This window comes from Opisthocomus hoazin, chromosome Z (genome assembly GCF_030867145.1).
Source record: "Opisthocomus hoazin isolate bOpiHoa1 chromosome Z, bOpiHoa1.hap1, whole genome shotgun sequence".
In the NCBI taxonomy this organism is placed as follows: Eukaryota; Metazoa; Chordata; class Aves; order Opisthocomiformes; family Opisthocomidae; genus Opisthocomus; species Opisthocomus hoazin.
Window position 1 is genome coordinate 70,769,436 of NC_134454.1, and position 21,363 is coordinate 70,790,798.

At 41.3% G+C, this 21,363-nt stretch overlaps 1 protein-coding gene across 1 annotated transcript; it reads left to right on the top strand.

Moving 5' to 3' along the window:
* The first annotated feature begins 837 nt into the window (after positions 1-837).
* CDC20B (cell division cycle 20B) lies at positions 838-21,049 on the top strand. The gene is made up of 10 exons (XM_075446855.1): positions 838-1,096; positions 2,640-2,767; positions 6,875-6,974; positions 9,676-9,786; positions 11,460-11,656; positions 12,522-12,616; positions 15,051-15,279; positions 16,377-16,502; positions 17,228-17,357; positions 20,886-21,049. The coding sequence occupies exons 1-10, from the start codon at positions 838-840 to the stop codon at positions 21,047-21,049; spliced, it is 1,539 nt and encodes a 512-aa protein (XP_075302970.1).
* Positions 21,050-21,363: the final 314 nt, after the last annotated feature.

Here is a 21,363-nt window from a genome sequence, read left to right on the forward strand (position 1 = left end):
AAAAAACCTAACAGTACGATGTGTACTGTTATGCAGATATCCTTTATTACAGCACCAGGCACGCAAGGGGATCTCTCCTCCAAACGCCTGCACCAAACACCCTGTCATTTCAAGTTAAATACAATCACAATATACATATTCGTCCAAGAAATGCTTAGCATATTCATGACTTTTCTGATAACTAATTAGCATATGTTAATGTCTTTCATGCATGTCTGTTAGCATCCTCGGGTGGTCTTTGGGGGTCCTAAGATGAAGGCTTAAGCTCCTCATCACAGTGTCTGCTGGTCGACCTTTGTTTCTGCGTGGACTCATTTCTAAGATCAGTATACTGTGTCATTCCAGGTTGTTTTGGTCTGGTCTTGTTGCCGTCTCGGTGCCTCCTTATCTCTGTAGCTTGGTGCCTCTGCCCTCCCAAGGCCGAGCTGTCTGGAGTGGAATTATTTAGGAGCCTCTTTTATCCTACAGTTACCCCAGTTGTTCGCTGAGGACCAGGACTGCTTTTGTTTGAATTAATTATTTTGTCTAACAACTTAAAGTGATAACTTGTGCCAACATTCATCCAGTACATTCCTTAATCGAAACAGGGATTAGTCTAACAGTTACATCATTAGGTCACTATGCATGCAGGAATACAAACTGCAATAATAAAAACTACTAACAACTGGAAAATATTAAATCTTCTTTGTTATAGTTTCGCATTTCTTATGATCCCTGCTGTCACCACCGAGGTGACTGGCTGCTGGAGCCATCCAGCGCCCAACATCCATTTCCGTGGCCTGTTGCTCCGAGGCGGGCTGAGCCCAGGCGGCGTGGCAGAGGAAAGCCTGACCCGGCATGAAGGGACGGGGTGGTAGTGGGCCGGGACGGATGGTGGTGTTCTGTCTCCTTTCCCTGGCGCAGGTCCCAGGCTCGGAGAGCACCGCGTACTCCAGGTTTAAGCGCTCCATTACGAGGAAGCTGGCGGCCAGGGCTGCGGTGTCGAGCAGCCCCGTTGTCACGAGATGGCAGCAGCTGCACGCGAGAGGCGGCGGCCGGACCCATCGTCGGGCCTGCGGGCGGCCCCGGCTCCTCAGCGCCCCCGGGGAGACGTCAGGTCAGACGGGAGGAAGGGACGGCTTCGTGGAGCGGATGGCCTCACGCAGGGACTTCTGAAATTACCCGGAGCGGGGAATTAGCGCAGGTGTGGGTTGGTGTTCCCTGGTGTCCCGTTGCCGAGGGCACTGGATGTGGCGGCAGCTGCGGTCAGTGCAGACCTTCACGGGCAGAGCGTCCCCTCGGCAGGCGTACACTGCTGTGGTGAGAGGACAGCTGGGTAGCCTAGGACAGCAGGCCATACAGACAGCGAAGTCAAGGTGGGGTGAAACGAAAGAGAGAAAAGAAAGTCTTATCCCGAGCCAAGCAATGCCTGCTGCAGACCAATGTTTTTTGCTCTACGATGGGGTCTGTATTGGACTGGGTTTCAGCTGCACTGGGCTGCAGCAGCACACAGGGTTTGTTGCTGCACCTTCAGATCTGGAATGGGTACAGTAACTGGCAGGAGAATTCGTACAGGCCTTTCTCCTTCCCTTCCTTCTGCTTCTCCTTGGCCTTACACACAGCTGCTGCAGTCCCAGCCCTAACAATGGAACTTGGACCAGTCGGCCTGCCTGGATGTGGTGTAGTGTACGCTCACTGAAGGAGAAGCTTGCCCTGTGTTATTGTCTGTCCTCCAATGTGTAAGGCTTCAAGTGCTGACAAAGGGACACTCGCACTCAGCTCACCTTAGGGAGAGACTTACCCGAGGGCCATTCGGAGCACATAACTTGCAGTGCTCTGCCTTGGTCTGGGAAGAGCTGACTCTAGGAGAGGCTGTTTCGTTCCGTCGACAACAGAGGGAGCTGACGAAAGGTTAAATGAGCCTTTGAACTCACTAACTCCTAGCAGTGCCAGGGGAAAGTGAGGAAGGGTTTACATGCTCTGTGTACAAGAAGAGCTTCCTGGAAGATATAGGGAACTAAACATGGCTCATTTCTTGATTAATAATTGAAATCTTTAGAGAGCAAATAGAAGATGCTGTTTAGTGTTCAGGATGTGTTCATACAATGCCATGGCAGTTGGTCAGAAAGTGCAGTTTTATTTTCTGCTAAGCAGAATACCAGAGCTGTTCAATAATACCTGCTCAGCTCTAGAAAACTCAGGTTCTAAAACACAGTGAAGTTTTCCCTACTTCAGTTTCTAGAACAGAAAGTCCTGCATGCTTTCTCTCCTAGCAGTGGTGAAAGACTGTATTGTTCTGGGAAAACAGATACTGATTTTCTATGGGTAAGATCCTTTGTAACCAGTCAATGAATCTAAGGCTGGATGTGAGCTGCAGTAGTAAACGGGCACTCTTTATAATGGGAGTGATCAATCTGACCGTTTTCAGACATCTCTTTTAGGATGAGATGAGTAATGCTGTAGAAATGTCTCTTTTCACTGACAGAAGGAAAGCAGGGTGACTGGTTCAAATATCAGTATCTGCATTGTCCCACTTAATGTGTCAGGTCTGCTTTTAGAGTACTGCTATTATGAAATCAGAGCTATTCTGAAAAGTAGTTAACAAATATCCCTGTGTGTAGTTTTTAAAGGAATTGTTTCCATTAAAATTGTTTTTCCAGTGACACCTCAGGTGCCTGAGGAACTCTCCATCACGAAAAGTGTTGTGACTCTACGTAACACTCATGCTGCAGCAGGCTTGGAAGGGAGGAATAACAGGAGAGCTGAAATGGAAGTGGAAAAGAAGCAGGTGAGTAATGCAACATTCAAATGCATGGGTAGTGTATTTGCTTTCCTGATGTGTTTTTTTTACCTGATCTTTGGCCTGGAATCTTGTTATGCATGTACTACCTTATTGATATGCAGAACAGTAACATGAGGAGGTTCACTTAGGAAATGACTACTAGAGAAATGTCAGGAGCAATTGCTTTGTCATTTATTTGATTCAGCTTCTGTCCATTTCCTCCAGGCTATTGTTCTGCAAACTAAAATCAAAACCAAGCTAACAAAGCCCTGAAGATGAGTTTGTTACCTCTGAGGGAAAACGTGTATTGTAAAAGATACACACGAAAATCGTGAATGACTCAGTTTTCCACTTGCTTTAATAACCACTGTGTGTGAGGAAGATGATTTCTTCAGTTGTGCAGGATGTAGATGTTAATTTTGTCATGTAGACAGAATGAGGTGCTATGAAAAATTTGCCAAAAAGTAGCTTTCTGAGAATAAAGTTTTTTGTCATGACAATAGAATGTCAGATTCTTGGCCAGGGAAGAAAGAACACACGGTATCTACCTAACGTGGAAACAAGACTTCAGATCACTTCCCATTTTGGTATTATTTTCTATTGCTGTACACTTTATCCCCTCATTTTTTTCCTAGTGGACACTAACACACTAATTTTTTTTCTTTTTAGGCATTATCTGTTGCTTTTTTGTTCATCTTAAATAAATCTGTGCTCCAGCCACCCACCTGTTTCTATTCACTAACTTCTTGAAAATTGACTTCTCATGTGAACCATAGTGATACGTGTCTGTATTACTAAAAGTTACTACCAGAACGTTACACTCAAAAACACTTCTCTATTTTAGTGCTACCTAATTGTGACTGTTCGTATCTTAAGCTGTAAACTTTTAGTCAGTGACCACGCTTTTTGTTGTGCTCTCCTTTCCTTGATTGCTCCTGTTGCAAAGTCAGTATTGAAGATGCTGATAGCTGTTTTCACATGGTTGCTTTCTTTGACCATAACTGTTGAGTAAGGCTGCTTCAGAGATGTATACTCAACATTCTTGCTTATAGTGGTTTAGAAACCTTAATTATTATTATTGAGGGGTGTCTGTGAGGGTAACAAGCTCAAATTCTAAGAAGAGGAGGCGTTAGCAGGACAGGGGGGCTAACACACTTGCTGAGTGATATCTTGTAATAATTGTACTCTTGAAGGTCATTGGATGTTGGAAAAAGACTGTGCTGTTACATCATTCTGGGAAACCTGGTTCTCAGGGCAATTACTTTCCTTTCTAAATAAGCAAAATAGTCTTGAAACTCCTCCTTTCAACAACAGTGCTTTGTTCCTTCCTGCGCCCCTCCACAGTATGATTGGAGAGTCTGTGAATTTTAGACTTGTTAAGAGACACAACTCAATGGGTTTAGTAGTTGAATCTACCCCACAGAGAAATTAAATAAAACTTTTCTGTGAGATGAGAAGAACTTTCTGTGAAATGATGTATGTGAAACGTTCTTCCTTAAAATGTAACATCTTTTAAGAGAGGAGTACATGTCATTGTCTTCACTCTTAGTCACAGAGTCATAGAATGGTTTGGGTTGGAAGGACCTTTTAAAGGTCATCTAGTCCAACCCCCCTGCAATGAGCAGGGACATCTTCAACTAGATCAGGTTGCTCAGAGCCCCGTCCAACCTGACCTGGAATGTTTCCAGGGATGGGGCATCTACCACCTCCCTGTGAAACCTCTTCCAGTGTTTCACCACCCTTATCGTAAAAATTTTCTCCCTTATATCTAGTCTAAATCTGCCCTCTTTTAGCTAGTTTAGCAACAGGGACTGTTAAAATGTCTGTCCCCATCTTTCCTATAGGCCCCGATTACATACTGGAAGGCTGCAGTAAGGTCTCACTGGAGCCTTCTCTTCTCCAAGTTGAACAGCGCCAACTCTCTCAGCCTTTCCTGGTAGGAGAGGTGTTGCAGCCCTTGTATCATTTTTGTGGCCTCCTCTGGCCCTACTTCAACAGCTCCATGTCTTTCCTGTGCTGAGGGCTCCAGAACTGGACGCAGGACTCCAGGTGGGCTCTCATGAGAGCGGAGCAGAGGGGCAGAATCCCCTCCCTTGACCTGCTGGCCACGCTGCTTGTGGTGCAGCCTGGGATATGGTTGGCCTTCTGGGCTGTGACCACACATTGTCAGCTCATGTCCAGCTTTTCATCCAGCAGTACCCCAAGTCCTTGTCAGCAGGGCAGCCCTCAATCCCTTCATCCCCCAGCCTGTACTGATACTGGGAGTTGCCCTGATCCAGGTGTAGGACCTTGTGCTTGGCCTTGTTGAACCTCATGAGGTTCACATGGACCCACTTCTTGAGCTTGTCCAGGTCCCTTTGGGTGGCATCCTGTCCCTCAGGCATGCTGACTGCACCACTTGACTTGGTGTCATCTGCAAACTTGCTCAGGATGCACTCGATTCCGCAGTCTGTGTCACTGATGAAGATACTAAACAGTACTGGCCCCAATATGGACCGTGTGTCAGTCTTCCGTGTGTCAGTCTTTCATCTCTACAGTGAAGAGACTTACCGAGAATTACACTGTAATTTACAAGCAGGAGTCGAGTTAGAACTAAGATACTTGGATTTCTACTTCAAGGACCACAACCAGTTACTAAAAGTGTGATGTGGGGGTCTTTGAGATAACATAGTGGGATGACCAAAACACAAGTTCTTCCTAAAACCATTTGGAAGTCAGTCCTGGCTAAAACTATATGAAAATCTGTTAATCTTCTTAGACATAATAATGACTATTTAATGTGTGCTGCCTGGTAGCATAAAGAGATGGGATGCATTGAAAAGAAAATCTTCTCACATTCCAGTGAAGGTGTGTGGTCTCTTTGTGGGCCAAAAGATTACTTCCTTGTATACACAGTTGATTTGCCACAGAAATGTCTGCACTTGTTTTAGAGGGACACAGATCCAAGCAGTCTCATTAGCTTTCTGCCAAGTTGTCTACATAAATCATGCAGAAAGTGCTTCTCAAAGCTGAAGGCCTGCTGTAGAACATTTGGGATATATAAAGGAGGAATACTTTTTTACAAACTATGTTTTTGTAAGACATTTCTTATTGTGATTACGGGAAGGTTTTGAGGAAGAGTAACACTGAGTGTGCTTGGAAGGACAGATTTCACAGACATAGGAGGAAGAACGTACTAATCTTGAGTGACTGATAAAAATAGCTGCATTTCCCCTTGACCGTAAATAAAGAATTACAGACCAAACAGACAACTGACATCAGAGCATTCAGCGGTGAACGTTGTGAAGAAATGCATATTACTAGGGGTTGGTGAAGAGATTCATACCCTTTGTGAGCTGATCTGAGCCTTTGCCTGAATCTTGGCTAAAGGCCTAAGCTATTTGAAAAAAAAAAAAGGTTCCAATAACTTGTCTTTGTCTGATGCATCATCTGTTTCTTTGACGTCCAGGGAAATGATAAAGTAATTAAAATATCTTATTCCTTTGAGACACCTTGTATATTTTTTCAGTTTCATATTGTAATAATGTTTTAAGGAATGGAGTCATGGAGTCAAGGCTCTGGGACTCTGGTTTGAGAGAGGACTCTGACATCCAGTAGGTCTCATACTGGAATCAGTGGCCTGGCAGTGTATGCACCACAAAACTGATCTTTCCTCACAGAGCAAGCCTGAGGCATCAGACTTACTATCTGCATGCAGAAAACATGGCATTATCTGCTGGTAAAATTGGCCCAAATGCCAGTTCAGAAGAGGACAAGAGGGCACTCAGGTTCGTCAGGTGACCTGTGGTAGTACCTAGAGATGTACAGGGCCTGGGACCTGTTCCACCGATATGATGGCCTTGTTCAGACAGCTTTGTTAAAGTTTGTGTGATCAGTAGCAGTGAGTTGGTGCTTTGTGGAAGGAAAGCTGGTGGCTCAAGTTTAGAGCACATGATTTGGACACTGATATTCTGTACTGTTATTGAACTCCCATACAAGAGACAAGCTGTTTTTGAAGCTTTTAAGTAATGAGCGTTGAGCCCTTTGATGGGAGTTGTGTTATCTGTGATGGTTAAGTACGTTTTTTGACAGATTTCTTCATTCAGTCATGTTTTCGCTTCATTGTAATGGCAGAAATGTCCTTCTCAGCTTCCAGTGGTCCAGAAGATTGGATATAGTGTTGCAGAAAGTGCTGACATGAAGGTCTGTGAGAATACCAATTGCATCTGGAAAGGTATGTTCCAATATAGCAGATATTCTCATGCACACTGAACAGTAAGATACAGCAGGCTGCATCTATTGAAAAGCAAGTGCATCTACCTGTTCCAGCAAGTGTTACAGAAGAATGTGAAGTGGCTGAGACCTATGTTGCTTGGGTCTACTTCTGGAATTCTCACCGTCTGTGGAGAGATAATATTCCACCTCTTCCAGTGTGGTTAACCCTTAGTGTTTTACCTGGCTCTCCTTTAGGCCCCATCTCTTGCATTGATGGCCCTAAAACATTAATTTCCTTTTGGCTTTTCAGTTTTAGAACCCAAGAAATAGGTGGGGTGGTGCTGCAGAATAGGCGCAGGGTATGTTTCATGTGGACTGCTGGGTACATGAGAGTGCAAGGCATGCAGAGATGGTGGAGTTTTGTTGCTCCTACCTGTAAGAAAAGGTATCTGGAGCAAACTGTCCATAGTACTGCCTCTTGTTTCATCTGCAGGGGGTTGGTTAATTTGCTCCAAAAGATATCCTAGGAGTGAATGAGCATAAGGGAGTGTGAATGATCAGGCGATTGGATGTGAGGGGCTAACCTGTGAAATAATACAGATATTCCCAGAGTTACATGAGTATGAGGCCGTTCATTAAATATCATACCAATATTTTGTTGTGTTCTGTCTTGGATAGATGATTTGTTTTTGTGATCTGGCTATTTCTGTGGATGATGGGTTCTTCCGGTCAGGGCCTGATTCATGCTGATGTAAAAACAGTGAGAAACAGCTGCTTTATGAATCTGTAGTTCGGCTTCTGTAGAAGCTGGGGGCTATGTGGTGGATTTATATATTCCTTTGTTGCTCTTCTCCATGCAAATAAGACTCATTTCAGAGCAGTCAATAGCAACAGTATAGGAATTAGTCAGAGTGGTTTTTTTCTTGATGGCAAATGAATACAAGTATCAGGAATACTGGGTCTTATTCCACCCAGCTACTTGTTGATGAAGTGGTGTGGTGTGACAGTACTGACTACTTACCACTTCCTGAGTCTCATTTTGAGAAGTGACACAAGCATGTGAGAGCTAAAATCCTATCAAAAGTCAGTGATATCTGCTAATGGGCAGACAAAGTAACACAAAATACTGTAATGAAGCTTATTAAAAAGTCCGTTATGCACATTTGTGTGTCTATGAAGTAAGTGAGTAGAGCTGAAAGCGTGATCAGTGTGAATTTGGGGTAGATGCATTACTCATGAAAGAAAAGAAATCTGAAATGGGTTACAGAGATGATTTCATCCTTTGTATCTCACTGCTCAATACCAGCTACTGATGTTAAAGAAGAAAAATATTTTCAGTGTCTCAGAAGTGTTGCCATTCATCCGACTTGTTACAATTAAGGGCCTCAGTTTCCCTGAATTATCTTACTATCTGGGTTCAGAAAGGTTTGGTAAAGTTTTCAAAACATAACCAAAAATCTAGATATTAGAAATACAGGTTTTTCTGTACAGAGAAATTTCATTTCAGTGATAATAGACCTTCTTAGGGTTAAAATGCAATGTTATATATCCCATTGGGAGGGTCGGAGAAGGTCGTTCCTGCAAGCCTGCTTGATTTGTCTAACTCCACAAGATTTTAGATACAGAAGAAAATCACTGTGGCCTGCTTCTTCCTCATCTTCGGTCTTGGTTTGGAGAGAGAGAGAGGCTGTACCACAGCTGTCTGGCAGAAATGAATTTTGAATTAGGGGAGAAGACTGAGGACAGAGTAGGGAAGGACTGTGTGAAAGAAGTTCTCTACAATTTGTCATTGGACTTCCATATAGGATGTCTGTGTGTATATTTAAGTTACAGAGTACAAAATCTTTGTCATTGTTGAATTGTTTTGAACAGAGAAGGCTAAGTGTAGAGATAAGAAGCAATGTCTTCTGTCCATGAAACTTTTGATATTCATTCTAAATACTCCTCTCTGGAGAATAGTTCAGAAAGGAAGTCAAAACACAGAGAAAAGCGCAGAAATGTGAATCTCCAGCTTTCTGCTCTGCACATTACAGCAAGATAATTTCTTACACATAAAAATCTAGCATTAAATGATTCATAGTACTAATGATCTGGCTTTTTCTCTATGATGTTAAGAGTATTTGCAGCAGAACTTAGACAATGACCACAAAGGATGACTCGTCTGCTTGCTCATACTTGTATTGGCTTTTGTTTCTCGCTGATGTGTTGTCCACAAGCTTAGATCTCTTTGATTGCTATGATCAAAATGTGTGAGCTTTAAAAACCTTTTCCTGTGGTTAGCTGTTGATGGGGGAAACCTTTTTGGTGGGAAATTAACACCAGAAAGCAAAGAAGTTAATGGCTGTATGAGGGGATTTTGAAGTGGGAGAGCACATATGAAGCATTCTGCTACTAGCAACTTTTGATGGAATACAAAGGCAAAAAAGGCAAAAAAACCCCATGTTCTGTGTTGACCTATGGTGCAATTCAAACAAATTACAGTGGGCCCTATTCTCCATTCTAGCTGACTAAATCCATGGAAGTTTTAAAGAGGTGGTAAAAGGTTTTTGCCTAGTTTGGTGTGTCTAACGCTTTGAGCCTACCAGCAATAAATTAGACCCTTTTGGCCTTCTCTGGACCGTGGAGAGGCAAATATGGTGAGAATGTGAAAGGCTTATGCCTGAGAAAAACTGGTGGTCTTTTGCATTACTGATTTCTATGTAATGAATCTTCACATACAGGGTGCCGAGAGGGGACCCAGAGTGAGTTTAGAGCTGTTACCATCGTGAAGCCTTCCATACCATTGGAGCCAGAAGTGAGGTTTCATATTACCGGCTTGCGCAATGATTACTGTAAGTTAATTTCTCCTCTGTGGTGGTTTGTGCAGAGTTTGGGAATTCTTATGTATGTTTCAAGAAAGGCAGTGAAGGTGTGTCTGCTTCATGTAAAATGAAAACTCTGCAGGACATATGCATGATGTCGTTTTTCTTACAAGGATGCATCTTTGAAAACTGCCTGTCCCAGGGTGGAGACATGACTGCTAAAACCCTAGAATCAATACTGCCTAACTGTCAAGCAGTTTGCTTCAGCTGTAGATCTCAACACAACTTTCAAATCAAACCAACGTACTTGCCTCTGCTTGATTAAGTTAAACATTTCAGCTGTCAGCCTTGGATATCTAGCAGCCAGTCAACACAGCAGTAAACTTTATTGGGCAGACTTTGAAATCTCTTATTTTGGGAGACATCAGTGACATTGTTTACGATTTGGATGATAGATACCTTGTGAACTAAATTCTCACTTATGTCTTTGGTTGTGCACAGGCAAAAATAAAGCATGCACAAATTGCAGAAATTAAACTTGCACAAGTTACATATGAATACACGTGGATCTCTAGTCTACAGCAGCAAATACATGTTGTAACACTTCATAATGAACAACTCTGTATGTGCGAGTGTTTGTAATTGTCCCTGTGGAGTTTTTTTCAACATATCTTTGCAAGTGCTCATGTATGTCTGTGAACAGGACAAAGATTTGTTTGTGTGATTTATACTGATTGTGGACAAAGTGTGTACCAAGACTAACAGCTCTAACAGAAGTCTTCCAAAGTGGTTTCTTAATACTTATTTCTGGCTGCAACAACCAGGTCTGTAGTCAAACAGCTGACTGATGGATTCAGCTGTTCTTCAGAGTGATTGTAGTTACCAACATATGATGTCAGACCTTGGCCTTTGGTAACAATCTTCTGTGCTTCAGGGGTCATGCAAAATGACTTTTAAGCTGCCCTAAATGGACACCTGAGGATTTCCTTTGACATGGGAGAATGTCCTGGGTTGGTATTAAGTGTTGTATGTGAACTTCTTCTGGTCTGCCTGACATAGCAGGCTGTTCTGAGGCTAACCACTGTAGTGACTTGCTTTGCCAGGATCTGCAGGTACAGTGCATCCAGCATCATGGGCAGTGGAAACAGTATTTATGTCATATGCTTGCTGAGCAAGCTCTGAAGGTGAGGAGCAGAATTTCCCTAATTCCATTCTGCATTTTTTTTTCTTGTCACTTGCAGGGTAAATGTTACCATTAACCCATGTAGGACAGCCTGTAGCATATAGACTCTCTCCTGTGTCTTTCTCCATAACAAAAATTACCTTGGAACAAGGGTGGTTTCGGAACTGTAGCTGTTGGTGGAGAATCCTCATTTCTGGTGGGAGAAATTGAAGTTGAGTGATATGGCAATCCAAAATGCAGGGTAATAGATTAAAAAATTCTAGTGGGAAAGCTGTAACTCAGATCCTGCTGTGCAAACATACCAGTTTGTGAATATTAGCCTTATGAAGACCTTGGCTTGTTACTCTCCTTCATGTAGGAGGGATACTTGTTAGTAATGGTTTCATAGAAGCATTCTCTTGAAGTTTTTCCATAGCTATTAAAAAAAAAAAAAAGCCTCTCTTTCCCAAACCGTACTTCCCCTCACCCCATCCGATTACCTACAACTTTTTTGCCATAATTTTTAGTAGCTTTTTTCTAGATCTAAACATACTGGACTGGAGCCTTGAAAATCTCATTGCTATTGCTGTAGGACCTGCTGCACACATCTGGAATGGAGGAACTCTTCAAGCCATTGAAAACATTGATTTGAATTCCAGTTCCAAATATGTTTCATCTCTGGCTTGGATAAAAGAAGGAACTTGCCTTGCAATTGGCACCAGTGATGGAGAAGTGCAAGTACTAGATAATTTATTTTTTTAGTCTTTCTTCATTTTTAGCTAAAGTGGCCACAAGACAATGTGTTACTGATTATTTTTTTAAGGAAACAAATAAAAAAGATTGGTGAAACTACAGAAGAACTCTGCTGGAGACCATAAATAGTGCTTCCTTGTATCATTCTGCACCTTACTGAACAGCTTAGTGACATCCAGTGTTATCTGTGTGTAATGGAGCCTCTGAAGCCACTTTTTAGTGATGACTGAATTAAAGATTCAGTTGTCCAAAGACAGACAGATTTTTCTTCCCTCAGTAAGAGGAGCTCTTTCATTAAATTATTTTACTCAGCACATGCTATTTTCCCTTGTATATCTCTTGCTGAGATCACTCTAGTGATCAATGCCTAGAGAACTCAAGCAAAAACTCTTCTTAAGGATTCACACAAGAGGATTTGCCTTCAGACAGATTATGCACATATGCCTCAGTCTGCTGTTATAGGACAGTCTTATTATCAAAAGATTTTTGTGGGACTTTGGCTGAGATGCTGAATAATATGGGGACGTACCTGCTGCAGTCCTGAGTCAGCAATGTGAAGGTACTGAAGGCCAGTGCTTTCAAGTATGGAATTCCAAATACTGACATGGAAATAAATAGCTTTAAACTCAGAGATGTGCATTCCTTCATTCCTGTCTGACTTCAGCATCACTCATATAGGTGCCAAAGTTTGGAAATACTTCTTATCTCACTTGTGAAATAAATGAGCTTGAGATTGTTCATATGTCAAATCAGAACTGGGCAGAGTCTTACCTGCAAACAAATAAAGAGGCAAAAAACTTTTTTCTTTTTGTTGTTAAATTTGTGTTTCTTGCTTGTTTTGTATTGGCAGCTGTGGGACATTGAAACGAAAAAGAGGTTGAGAAATATGTTTGGTCACCTGTCTGTAGTTGGAACTTTGAGCTGGAATCATTATATTCTGAGCAGGTGAGTGGTATAGTATATTTACAGAAAAAGTCCTGCTGCTTTTACTTAGATAAATGTCCCATTCGTTGCAGCTGTTTTAATTGGCTTTGCTCAAAGGTGATTTACCTTTGCTTTACCAAGGGTGAATTTTACAGTAGCTGGTGAATATTTCATATTTAGGAATCATGTCAATGTAGGGACTCAGATGAGAAAGATCAAGTCTACTCTTTTGTGATTTTTTTTGCTCTCACTTTCTGTTTCAGATCTTTGACTCAGACTTGAAGGGGCTGAGGGGAAACTTGTTTATAATGAATGCTTCTACTTTTTTAGAATCATGTGATAGTCTTCTATTTTACTTAAACATAGAAACAGAAGCAAGACTTTATTGTTAAACTCAAACTGGATAGGAACACTCGAAGTAGTTTTATTGTGATTTTGCAAGATGCTCTGGCTTTTGATTGTATGAGATCTGCTGGTTGGAGTGAGGTACAAGGATACCAGCTGAACCCCCAGTCAATAAAATGCTGTTGCTGGAGTAGGCACACTGGGTGGGTTAAGTTACACAGATGCAGCTAAAACATCCTGCCAATGCCAACTGGCATAATTTTGTTACAGTAAGTGTTAGTTTCAGTTTGCATTTCAGCTTGACCAAAGGAGTGAAAATAAGAGAAACTTGAATTACAGATTTCTGAGTAGAAATTGATGATAGAATTCAGCATGAACCTGTGAACTACAGTTATGCTTGACAGATTAGGTTGACATAATATTTATTTCTCTTACTAGGTTTGAAACTAACCAGTTCATTCTAACATTAGGGCAGAGTTAAAATATCTGTATAAGTATAAAAAAAGACGTGGAGTTAATACTCATTGTTACTAAAAGAAGAGCAGCATTCTTACAGTAAACTTCACTGTGGACAATTGATACTTTGGGATTACAATTCCTACGGTTAAAAATAGTCCAACAACACATCATCATGAATCTGTAAATAAATTTCAGTACCATAAATTAACCCATCACAAAATTTTGTTGGCTTCTCTTTGTCTTTAGCAGAACACATGCCACTTCTGTGTCAAAAGCCAGTAATTCTAATTTCTGTGAAAAAATGTCACTTCAGCCAGGATTTTCAGGGGCCCAGTTCCTTCCCACTCACACCACTAGAGTTACCAAAAACCTTAATATGGCCAACATTGGCAATTCAATTCTGCTTCTCTTGGTTAGACTTTCTGTTTATTATTTAGTAGGAAAAATCTATATAAATCTTCAGGAGGCAAATGATGATGCCTTTGCGTATAATGTACATATTCCCAAGTATCTTCATAGGTATTTTTGATAAAGGTGTGCTTAATATTCACTGCTTGGTTGAAATGTTTCATGCTTTTGTGAACTTCAAGAGCTTGGCAAGTCCATAATACAGGCACAACAGGGTGATGATTCTTGCAATCAGTCAGTTTTGTGTGTGCATTTTTAGAGCTTCCAAATCACTCAACTTGCATCTGAAAAATCTTTAAAACACAGTATGGGAAAGTCTCCAGTAATTACTGCCTTAAATTAATCTATTGCTGTAGTGTCAGGTATCTGTTTCTCAGATGCCCAGAAAGATGGTATTGAATTTATTGATTTTTTCTGGTGTTGTCAGAGTAGTTGGAAGTGTGAATTTCCAGCAGGAAGGCTCTTCTGTTTTGTCACAGGTTTAATATAGGAATAACCTTAGAAAGGCAGGAAAAAAAAATGTGCTGTGGAGTATTTTCAGTTCAACTCTACTGTTGATGTTTAAAACCCATATGCAGGAGCTAAGCTGTAACAGTAGCTGTGCTTCCAGTCAGGGTATTTCTTCCTTCCTTCCTTTGGCAGGCTGATGAGACTGGCTGTAGAACCATGCATCCATTGCCTCACAGCCAGTGATGCAACAGTGTTGAGCTGTGCAGATTTTAGACCTGGAAGTGGGACTGAGAAAGAGGACAAGGGAAGGGACAGAACCAAAGAACATACTGTTACTCGCTAGTAAGCCCTTTCCCAGAGCAATACAGTTTTACACTGCCTCTTTGTTGGGCATGGAGTCATATCTGACCTTGGCAAACATCATCTTGAAAAACTATTTTTCATGAAGAACAGAAGAGAGTTTACATTAAATGGCGCGACAGTTGAATAGGGTGCAGGTTAGTGGCATACAATGCCATATTTCTTCAGGGAAATGAAAAGCATGAGAGAGAAAAGGTATTCTGCCTGGCTTGAACTGAGCAGCTGCTTGACTCCTTTCTGGTGTCAGCCACCTCTACACTCGGGGTGTGCTTGTGATAGTTGGTTTGTGTTTCCTTGTACTGAAATACTGTTGTTCTGCAGACACGTTTCACTGTGATGTGGTTTGCTTCTGAAACCACTGAAGAAACATCAGTCTAGTGATTTAGCTTGTCTTCTTTGACATGAAACCCATACTGTCTTTTTTCATCTACAGTGGTTCACGACTAGGATCTATTCACCACCATGATGTTCGGGTTGCTCAGCACCGTGTTGGGACTCTTTGCCAAAACAAGCAGAGCATTTGCAGCTTGAAATGGTCCCTAACCAACCAGTTGCTGGCAAGTGGGTCTAGTGATGGTATATTGAATATCTGGCCTAGTGACCCTGGTGTGAAATTGCAATCACAGCCACTGAAAACCATACCTCATCCCTCAGCAGTTAAGGTATATGGAGAAGGAATGTCTGCTTTTCTGTATTTGCTCTCATGAAATCACATTGTTGATGTGGACAGTTCGGGAATATTTCAAATCCACGAATTATTAGTTTCTCCTCCTCTGACTGCGATGCAGTTAGTTTTAAGACCAGTTCTCCTCATTCCAAGTCACAGAGAAGTCTGGTAGGGCTTTAATCAGGAAAATTTACTGGATTATCAGGCCTTTGTAAGTATAATGCCAAATAGAAATAAAATTTACAGCCTTCTCCTCTGTTTTGCACAGAAATCTTTGGTGTCACAGTACTTAAGAGTTAACCAACAAGATATTTCAATTTTTTTGAGTTTTAGAAAATTCTGTCTGCTGCAATTATTTTAAATATGATATTTATTTTGCCTTCCTGCCCATGTTTTCATGTCATTTCTGGTAGCAAAGAATCTGAAGTAATAACCTGGAAGTGAGACAACTTAGAATCTTCATCTTTATGAAGTCCCAGTCTGTGTGGGAGAGAGGACAAGTATCAGCAATAAGAGACAGGGGAGTCCAGCATTTATAAACTGTCTGTCCTCCCAAAAAAATCTGAGGCTGGCCTGAAGTGCTGCTGTTAAAGCATCAGAGGAGGTTAATGAAGAAGGTGAAATTCAGTTCTTAGTAGCTTTTCTTCAAAGAGAGTCTAGGCTTAAGGCATATCCTGGAAATAACACAGAAGAACCCAGGTCTCTTGTAAGCCCTGTAATTCGCGTTGCTTAGGCTTCTGTGATGGCTTGGCTTAGGCAGTGAGACTGTATCTTGCTGGGTTCTTCTGGTACTGAGGTGTTAACCCGTGGCCTGTGAAGGGTAAGCAGAGAAACTGGAGTTTTATGAGCATATGTGGGACAGTGTAGGCTACTGTGAAGCAATGGCAAAGGAAGCACCATTTGGAGTTTTCGGATTCTGCATTGCTCTGTGTGTGTGTAGGAAGAACATGGTGTAGGGTGAAAAAATCCAGAGAGACATTCTGGGTGTTTGTTGCAGTTCATTTTTCCAATGGCTTTTAAGCAAAATCTACTTTGTTTTTCCAGCTAACCTCCTAGTCTGTCTGTTCTGTCATCTGTTTTCTTTTTTTTTAGGCTGTGAACTGGTGTCCTTGGCACTCCAAAGTCCTTGCTACAGGGGGCGGAATGAAAGATGGGATTTTGCGTGTCTGGGACATAAATCGTGAGAAAATAATCCAAAGTGCAGCTACAGATTCTCAGGTGAAATGATGAAATGTCTGCATATTTAGGCTATGCTCTTCTTGTATATCTGTGCTCATCTGGCAAACTCCCACTGACTTTGAGGGTGGTTCTGCGGTCAAGGGAAGAGCGGGATTTTCTCTGGATGTGCGATTGCGCTACATTCAGTACTGCAGTGTGTGATTGGACTCAGCAGTTTCTGGTTTCTCATTCAGCACTTCTGTCTCCACACAGAAGTGATTGAAGAGGAGGTGGTCTTGCAGCCAGACACTTCTCATCATGTTTTCCTTATTGGCAATAATAGTTTTGGCCAAAACTCTTGATGTGGAGAGAATGTTGAGGGGGAGGGAAAATTCCCAGAGTGCTGGGGTGAGAAGAGGTGTAAGAGTCAGAGGGCAAACATCCGTCTCTGGAGTTTGAATATTAGGAGACAGAGGAACAGATTCTCAGCTGGAGTAAAGCAGCATAGCTGTTGATTTTCCTGGGACTATGACAGCTTAGCTGAGGATGTGTTTGAAGGTTGTGGGTTTTATACTGATAGGCTATTATCACATTCAGATAGGACAATAAGGCAACTGTACTTCAAAACGCTGTGAGGAATGAAATGATCCTTCTGAAGAAGTAAATATTCTGATGGCACTATTTCTCAGTAGCTTGTTTAAACATTGTATGTAACATTTCAAATCTACTGAATGGTGCATGTTGCCCTGTTCTGAAAACTAATGCAGAATTTTAAATTGCGATAGATCTGTTCCTTGGTCTGGTTACCCAAAACCAGTGAACTGATGACTGGACAAGGCCTTCCTGGAAATCAGATGAAAATATGGAAGTATCCCACGCTTGTCAATTCATCAGAACTTCATGGGAAGTATTTAAGTTAATAGTTTGAGCTATTTCAGTTAACTATCTGTTTAATCAGTGTGGTTTTGCAAGTGCATACCTTACACGTATAGAGTTAAAATAGCAGTCATCTACACATCCTCCCTCTGCCTACACCCATGCATTCATGTGCACAGTCCTCATGCATGGGATTGTAAAGGTTGACGTATTAAGATAATAGTATAAGTTGCTTCTGTAAAATTCTTTGATTTTGATGATGGGATTGTCTCCTATAATTTCTAAGGCCAAGCCAGATGCAGGATGTGGATTTCCACTGCTTCCTAAGGCTTACTAGGCGTGGACTGAGTGTGCTAATACGAGGTTGCTTCCAGTATGTTCTAGGCTGATGGCCTTCTAGATAACTGAAACTGGATGTGGCTCTTCAATGTTGCAGCTCATCATGGAAGGATACTGAACCAGCTTCCTAATGATGTTTGAAATAAATCTCCATGTGTTATTTAGAGCTGTCTGGGTTTTAATGAATGATTTTGGCTGTGAAGCAATGCAATGCAGTGTGTTTCCCTTGTACTGTGATCACAGCTAGAGGAAGTGGAGTTTCCTTGTAGGTCTGTATTGGTCCGTGGAGTTGTAGGGCTACACTACACATAAAAGTTGTTCCTTGCTATTAAGCCTTCTTGTTTCTGATGCTTGCTGTCATTCCTGTGCATTAAGTTTTACTTGTTTCAGTGTTAACTGAAGTGGTCCAGCAGAAGCATCTGAAGTTAAAAGACAAAACAAATTATTTGCACACAGGCTGCATTTTCACAGGTTTGGTGGTTTTTTCACACTCACTGACCAGATATGGTCCAAGAAGCTTTGGATTTTTAACCTAACAGCTGATATTTACAACTACTTTTTGTGCTATGTTGCTACATTTGAAACCATTTATTAAATTCCTGATTTATTAAATCCCAGCCATACTGGGATGCTGTCCTTGGAAGCAGTGACTTGGGTGTAACCAGGGACTTGGCTTTAACACTAACCTATAAGAGGAAAACACAGGAGAGTCAAAACAAAGATGGCTGGAAGAGAGAGGGTGGCTTGTGTAATGCTGCTTGTCTGTGCTGCTTTTCCTTCCTTGTCCATACTCATTTATGTATAGCTCTTAAGATTGTGTCCTGTGATATCATGAGAAATTATTTGATAAGCGACATGATCATTAGTCTTAGCTACTATAGCCTGAGGTTTCTCAAGTCTTTGTAAGTGTTGAATATATTATTTGAAATGAAACCTAGATTTAGTCTTACCTTTGACAATATGGTTTAAAACATTTATCATGTAAGTCAAATGTGTTGGTAGTTTGGTGAAGCTGGAGGGTTACTTATCATCCTGTTTCCTATTCAGTTTACTTGTCTGCAAGAGAAACTAATTTTCATTAACAAAAAGACCAGGTAATTGTTACACAGATACATTCTTGCTTACAAAGACTCTTATTACCTTACTATAAGCAACTGAATGTTGGAAGAAATTGTCAATGTATCAAAATAACGTTCAGAAAAAATACTGTGATAGATGATTGTGAGATGGTTCTAAATCAGCCTCAGACACCCTTAACCACCCAAAGAAATGAGTGGATAAATTGTAACTGAATGTCATTACTTAATCCTCCTGCAAAATGCTGAAGACCTCAGCTAACAATGAAGCACAGTCAGTTGCTGTTGAGTACTTTAGTAATTGAGGTTGCCTATTACTGGGCATATTCAGAATAGACTAGCAGCTGATGGTAACCTTTTTATGGCACTGAGTCCCTTTTTGAGGTACTTCTGATAGAACTATTAAAGTAATTTACTAGAAAAAAAGATTTGTTTTGGATGTAAATGCCCTTCCCTTAGAAAAGCTGTTGTAAATAAACAAAAACATACAGGCAAACAAAATGTAATTGCTTTTAGAAGTACCTGAATGTGATCGTGAAAAAAAGAAATAATACTCCAGCCCTCTCCACTCAGAAAACACGGAAATGAGTAATTTCAACTGCTGATCTCTCCCTATCCCCCTTCACATGGTTTTGGCTGAAACTAGTAATCAGATTTCAGTCAGTGTTGTGGATAGTTTTGGATGCCTCCAAAGACTACGTCTCCAGCTCTTCCTTCAAAGTTGTTACAGACACTGAATGGAGACAGTGTAAAGAATTCACTGAGTTGTAAACTCATGGTGTTGGATGTTGACAAAGATGATATACACTTCAATAACTCGAGAAGGAGTAAAGCCTGAGAGTTAATCTCTGCTGAAATAATTTAGTGATGTTGTCAAAATTCTAGTCACCAAGTTTAGGTGGGACACACGTTACTCAGCACCAGGACAGCAGATTCTTGCCTTTAGTCACAATGGCTCCAGAGAGCTGTTGTAGCAGCTTCGCAAAGTTGGGGCAGACTGTCCGTCTGCAACAATCCTATAGATCTTCATCAGTTACTATTGTGATAAGTACCACAGTTTCAGAGAGTTTTACAGTTCCTCGCATATTTATCCTCATAATATTATGTTGAGCTAGAGAAGTGCTGTGTTCATGGAGAACTCAGGTACAGATAATGTAGGACATAGGCCACCTACATTCATTCAAGGTGGTCACCCAAGACTTCACACCTTCACACTTCCTTTTAGGATGTGGTTCATCTGGTTTGTTTTAGATGAGATAGATACACTATGTCTCAGAAGTTTCTTTTTTTCCCCTTTGGGTGACTAGCTCAGCTGTATGATTGTCAGTAACTCACCCAACCAGAGAAGCCAATGACCAGTAAATTAAAGTAAAAAAGGCTTCGATTTCTCATACCCCTATGTGCCAAAAACCATTATGGGTTTGCTTAGCATTGACATTGTGCTAGGTGGTACAGGAGAGCAGAGGTAGATACAGGTCTCAACAGTCTCAGTTTAATGGCAGACTCTTTCTGCACTCAGTTCAATTTCAGTTGCTTCTACTGAGAGAGATACTTGTATAACCAGATTAATGAGTTTTGTATGTTCTTTGTGCTGCTAGACTGGGGTAGCTTCTGGCCTTCAGTGTCTGACTCCCAAAGTTTACTACAACTACAGACAAACTCAGTATGCAATTCCAATAAATTATTCAGTGGGATCACTGTTAGAAGATCTCCATAACAGTCATAACTGAGCAGCTGGAGACACTATCTCATGATTGTTGGATCAGCTGCAAATTGTCTGCAAGGCCTTTGCAGCCAGATGGGAAAGCTCAGCAGCGAGACACATTACCAAACACAGATGGGACTGATGCTGCAAATGCAGTGGAGAATCAAGAGTTCAGATTCGGTGTTCTGCTTTGACACAAATGTCTTCTCAATGTGGTGCAGTCCTGGCAGTTAAAGCCTGGTCTCTAATAAGAAAACTTCAGCTCTTTCTTAATGTGAAAATATTCTGTAGAAAATGGTAGCTCCCCGCACCTACGCAGCATTTTGAGCTGCTACAGTAAAAGTGGAAAAAGCCATGCTCTGGGTGCTGGTGGTGAAAATGACTGGCATAATCAGTGTAGAATTGTGATGTATCTTTGCATTCTTTTGTACATATTTTGTTTTACAGGTCATGAAGGGAGAGTCCTGCATATAGCCCTGAGCCCAGATCACAGCAGGCTGTTTTCTGTTGCGGCTGATGGAATAGCTTGTCTGTGGAAATGCCATGAATCTGGGGAGAGCAAGCACAGCAGCAAAGCTTTCTCTAATGGTTATCAGAACTCATTCTTGTGACTTCTTCTCCTTGAAAGCAAGTGATTAAATGTACTTATCCCATTCAATAATTCAAAATATGTGTGTTCCTTCCAATGGAAACATGGCAGGAGATAGTACAGTTTTTTCAAGAGAATGCAATTTTCCCCATCAGTCCATGATATGAAATGTTAGTAGCTTGTCTTACCCTAGAGGAAAAATATTCTAACTCTAAAGAATAACACCATATTTATTTTCATTAAACTAGCAAGCATGGGTACAATCCACCTTGTGTTAAGTGCCAGCATAAAGTCGTAGGTCCTGCTTTTAGCTATGATTCTTGTAAGTAATTTTAC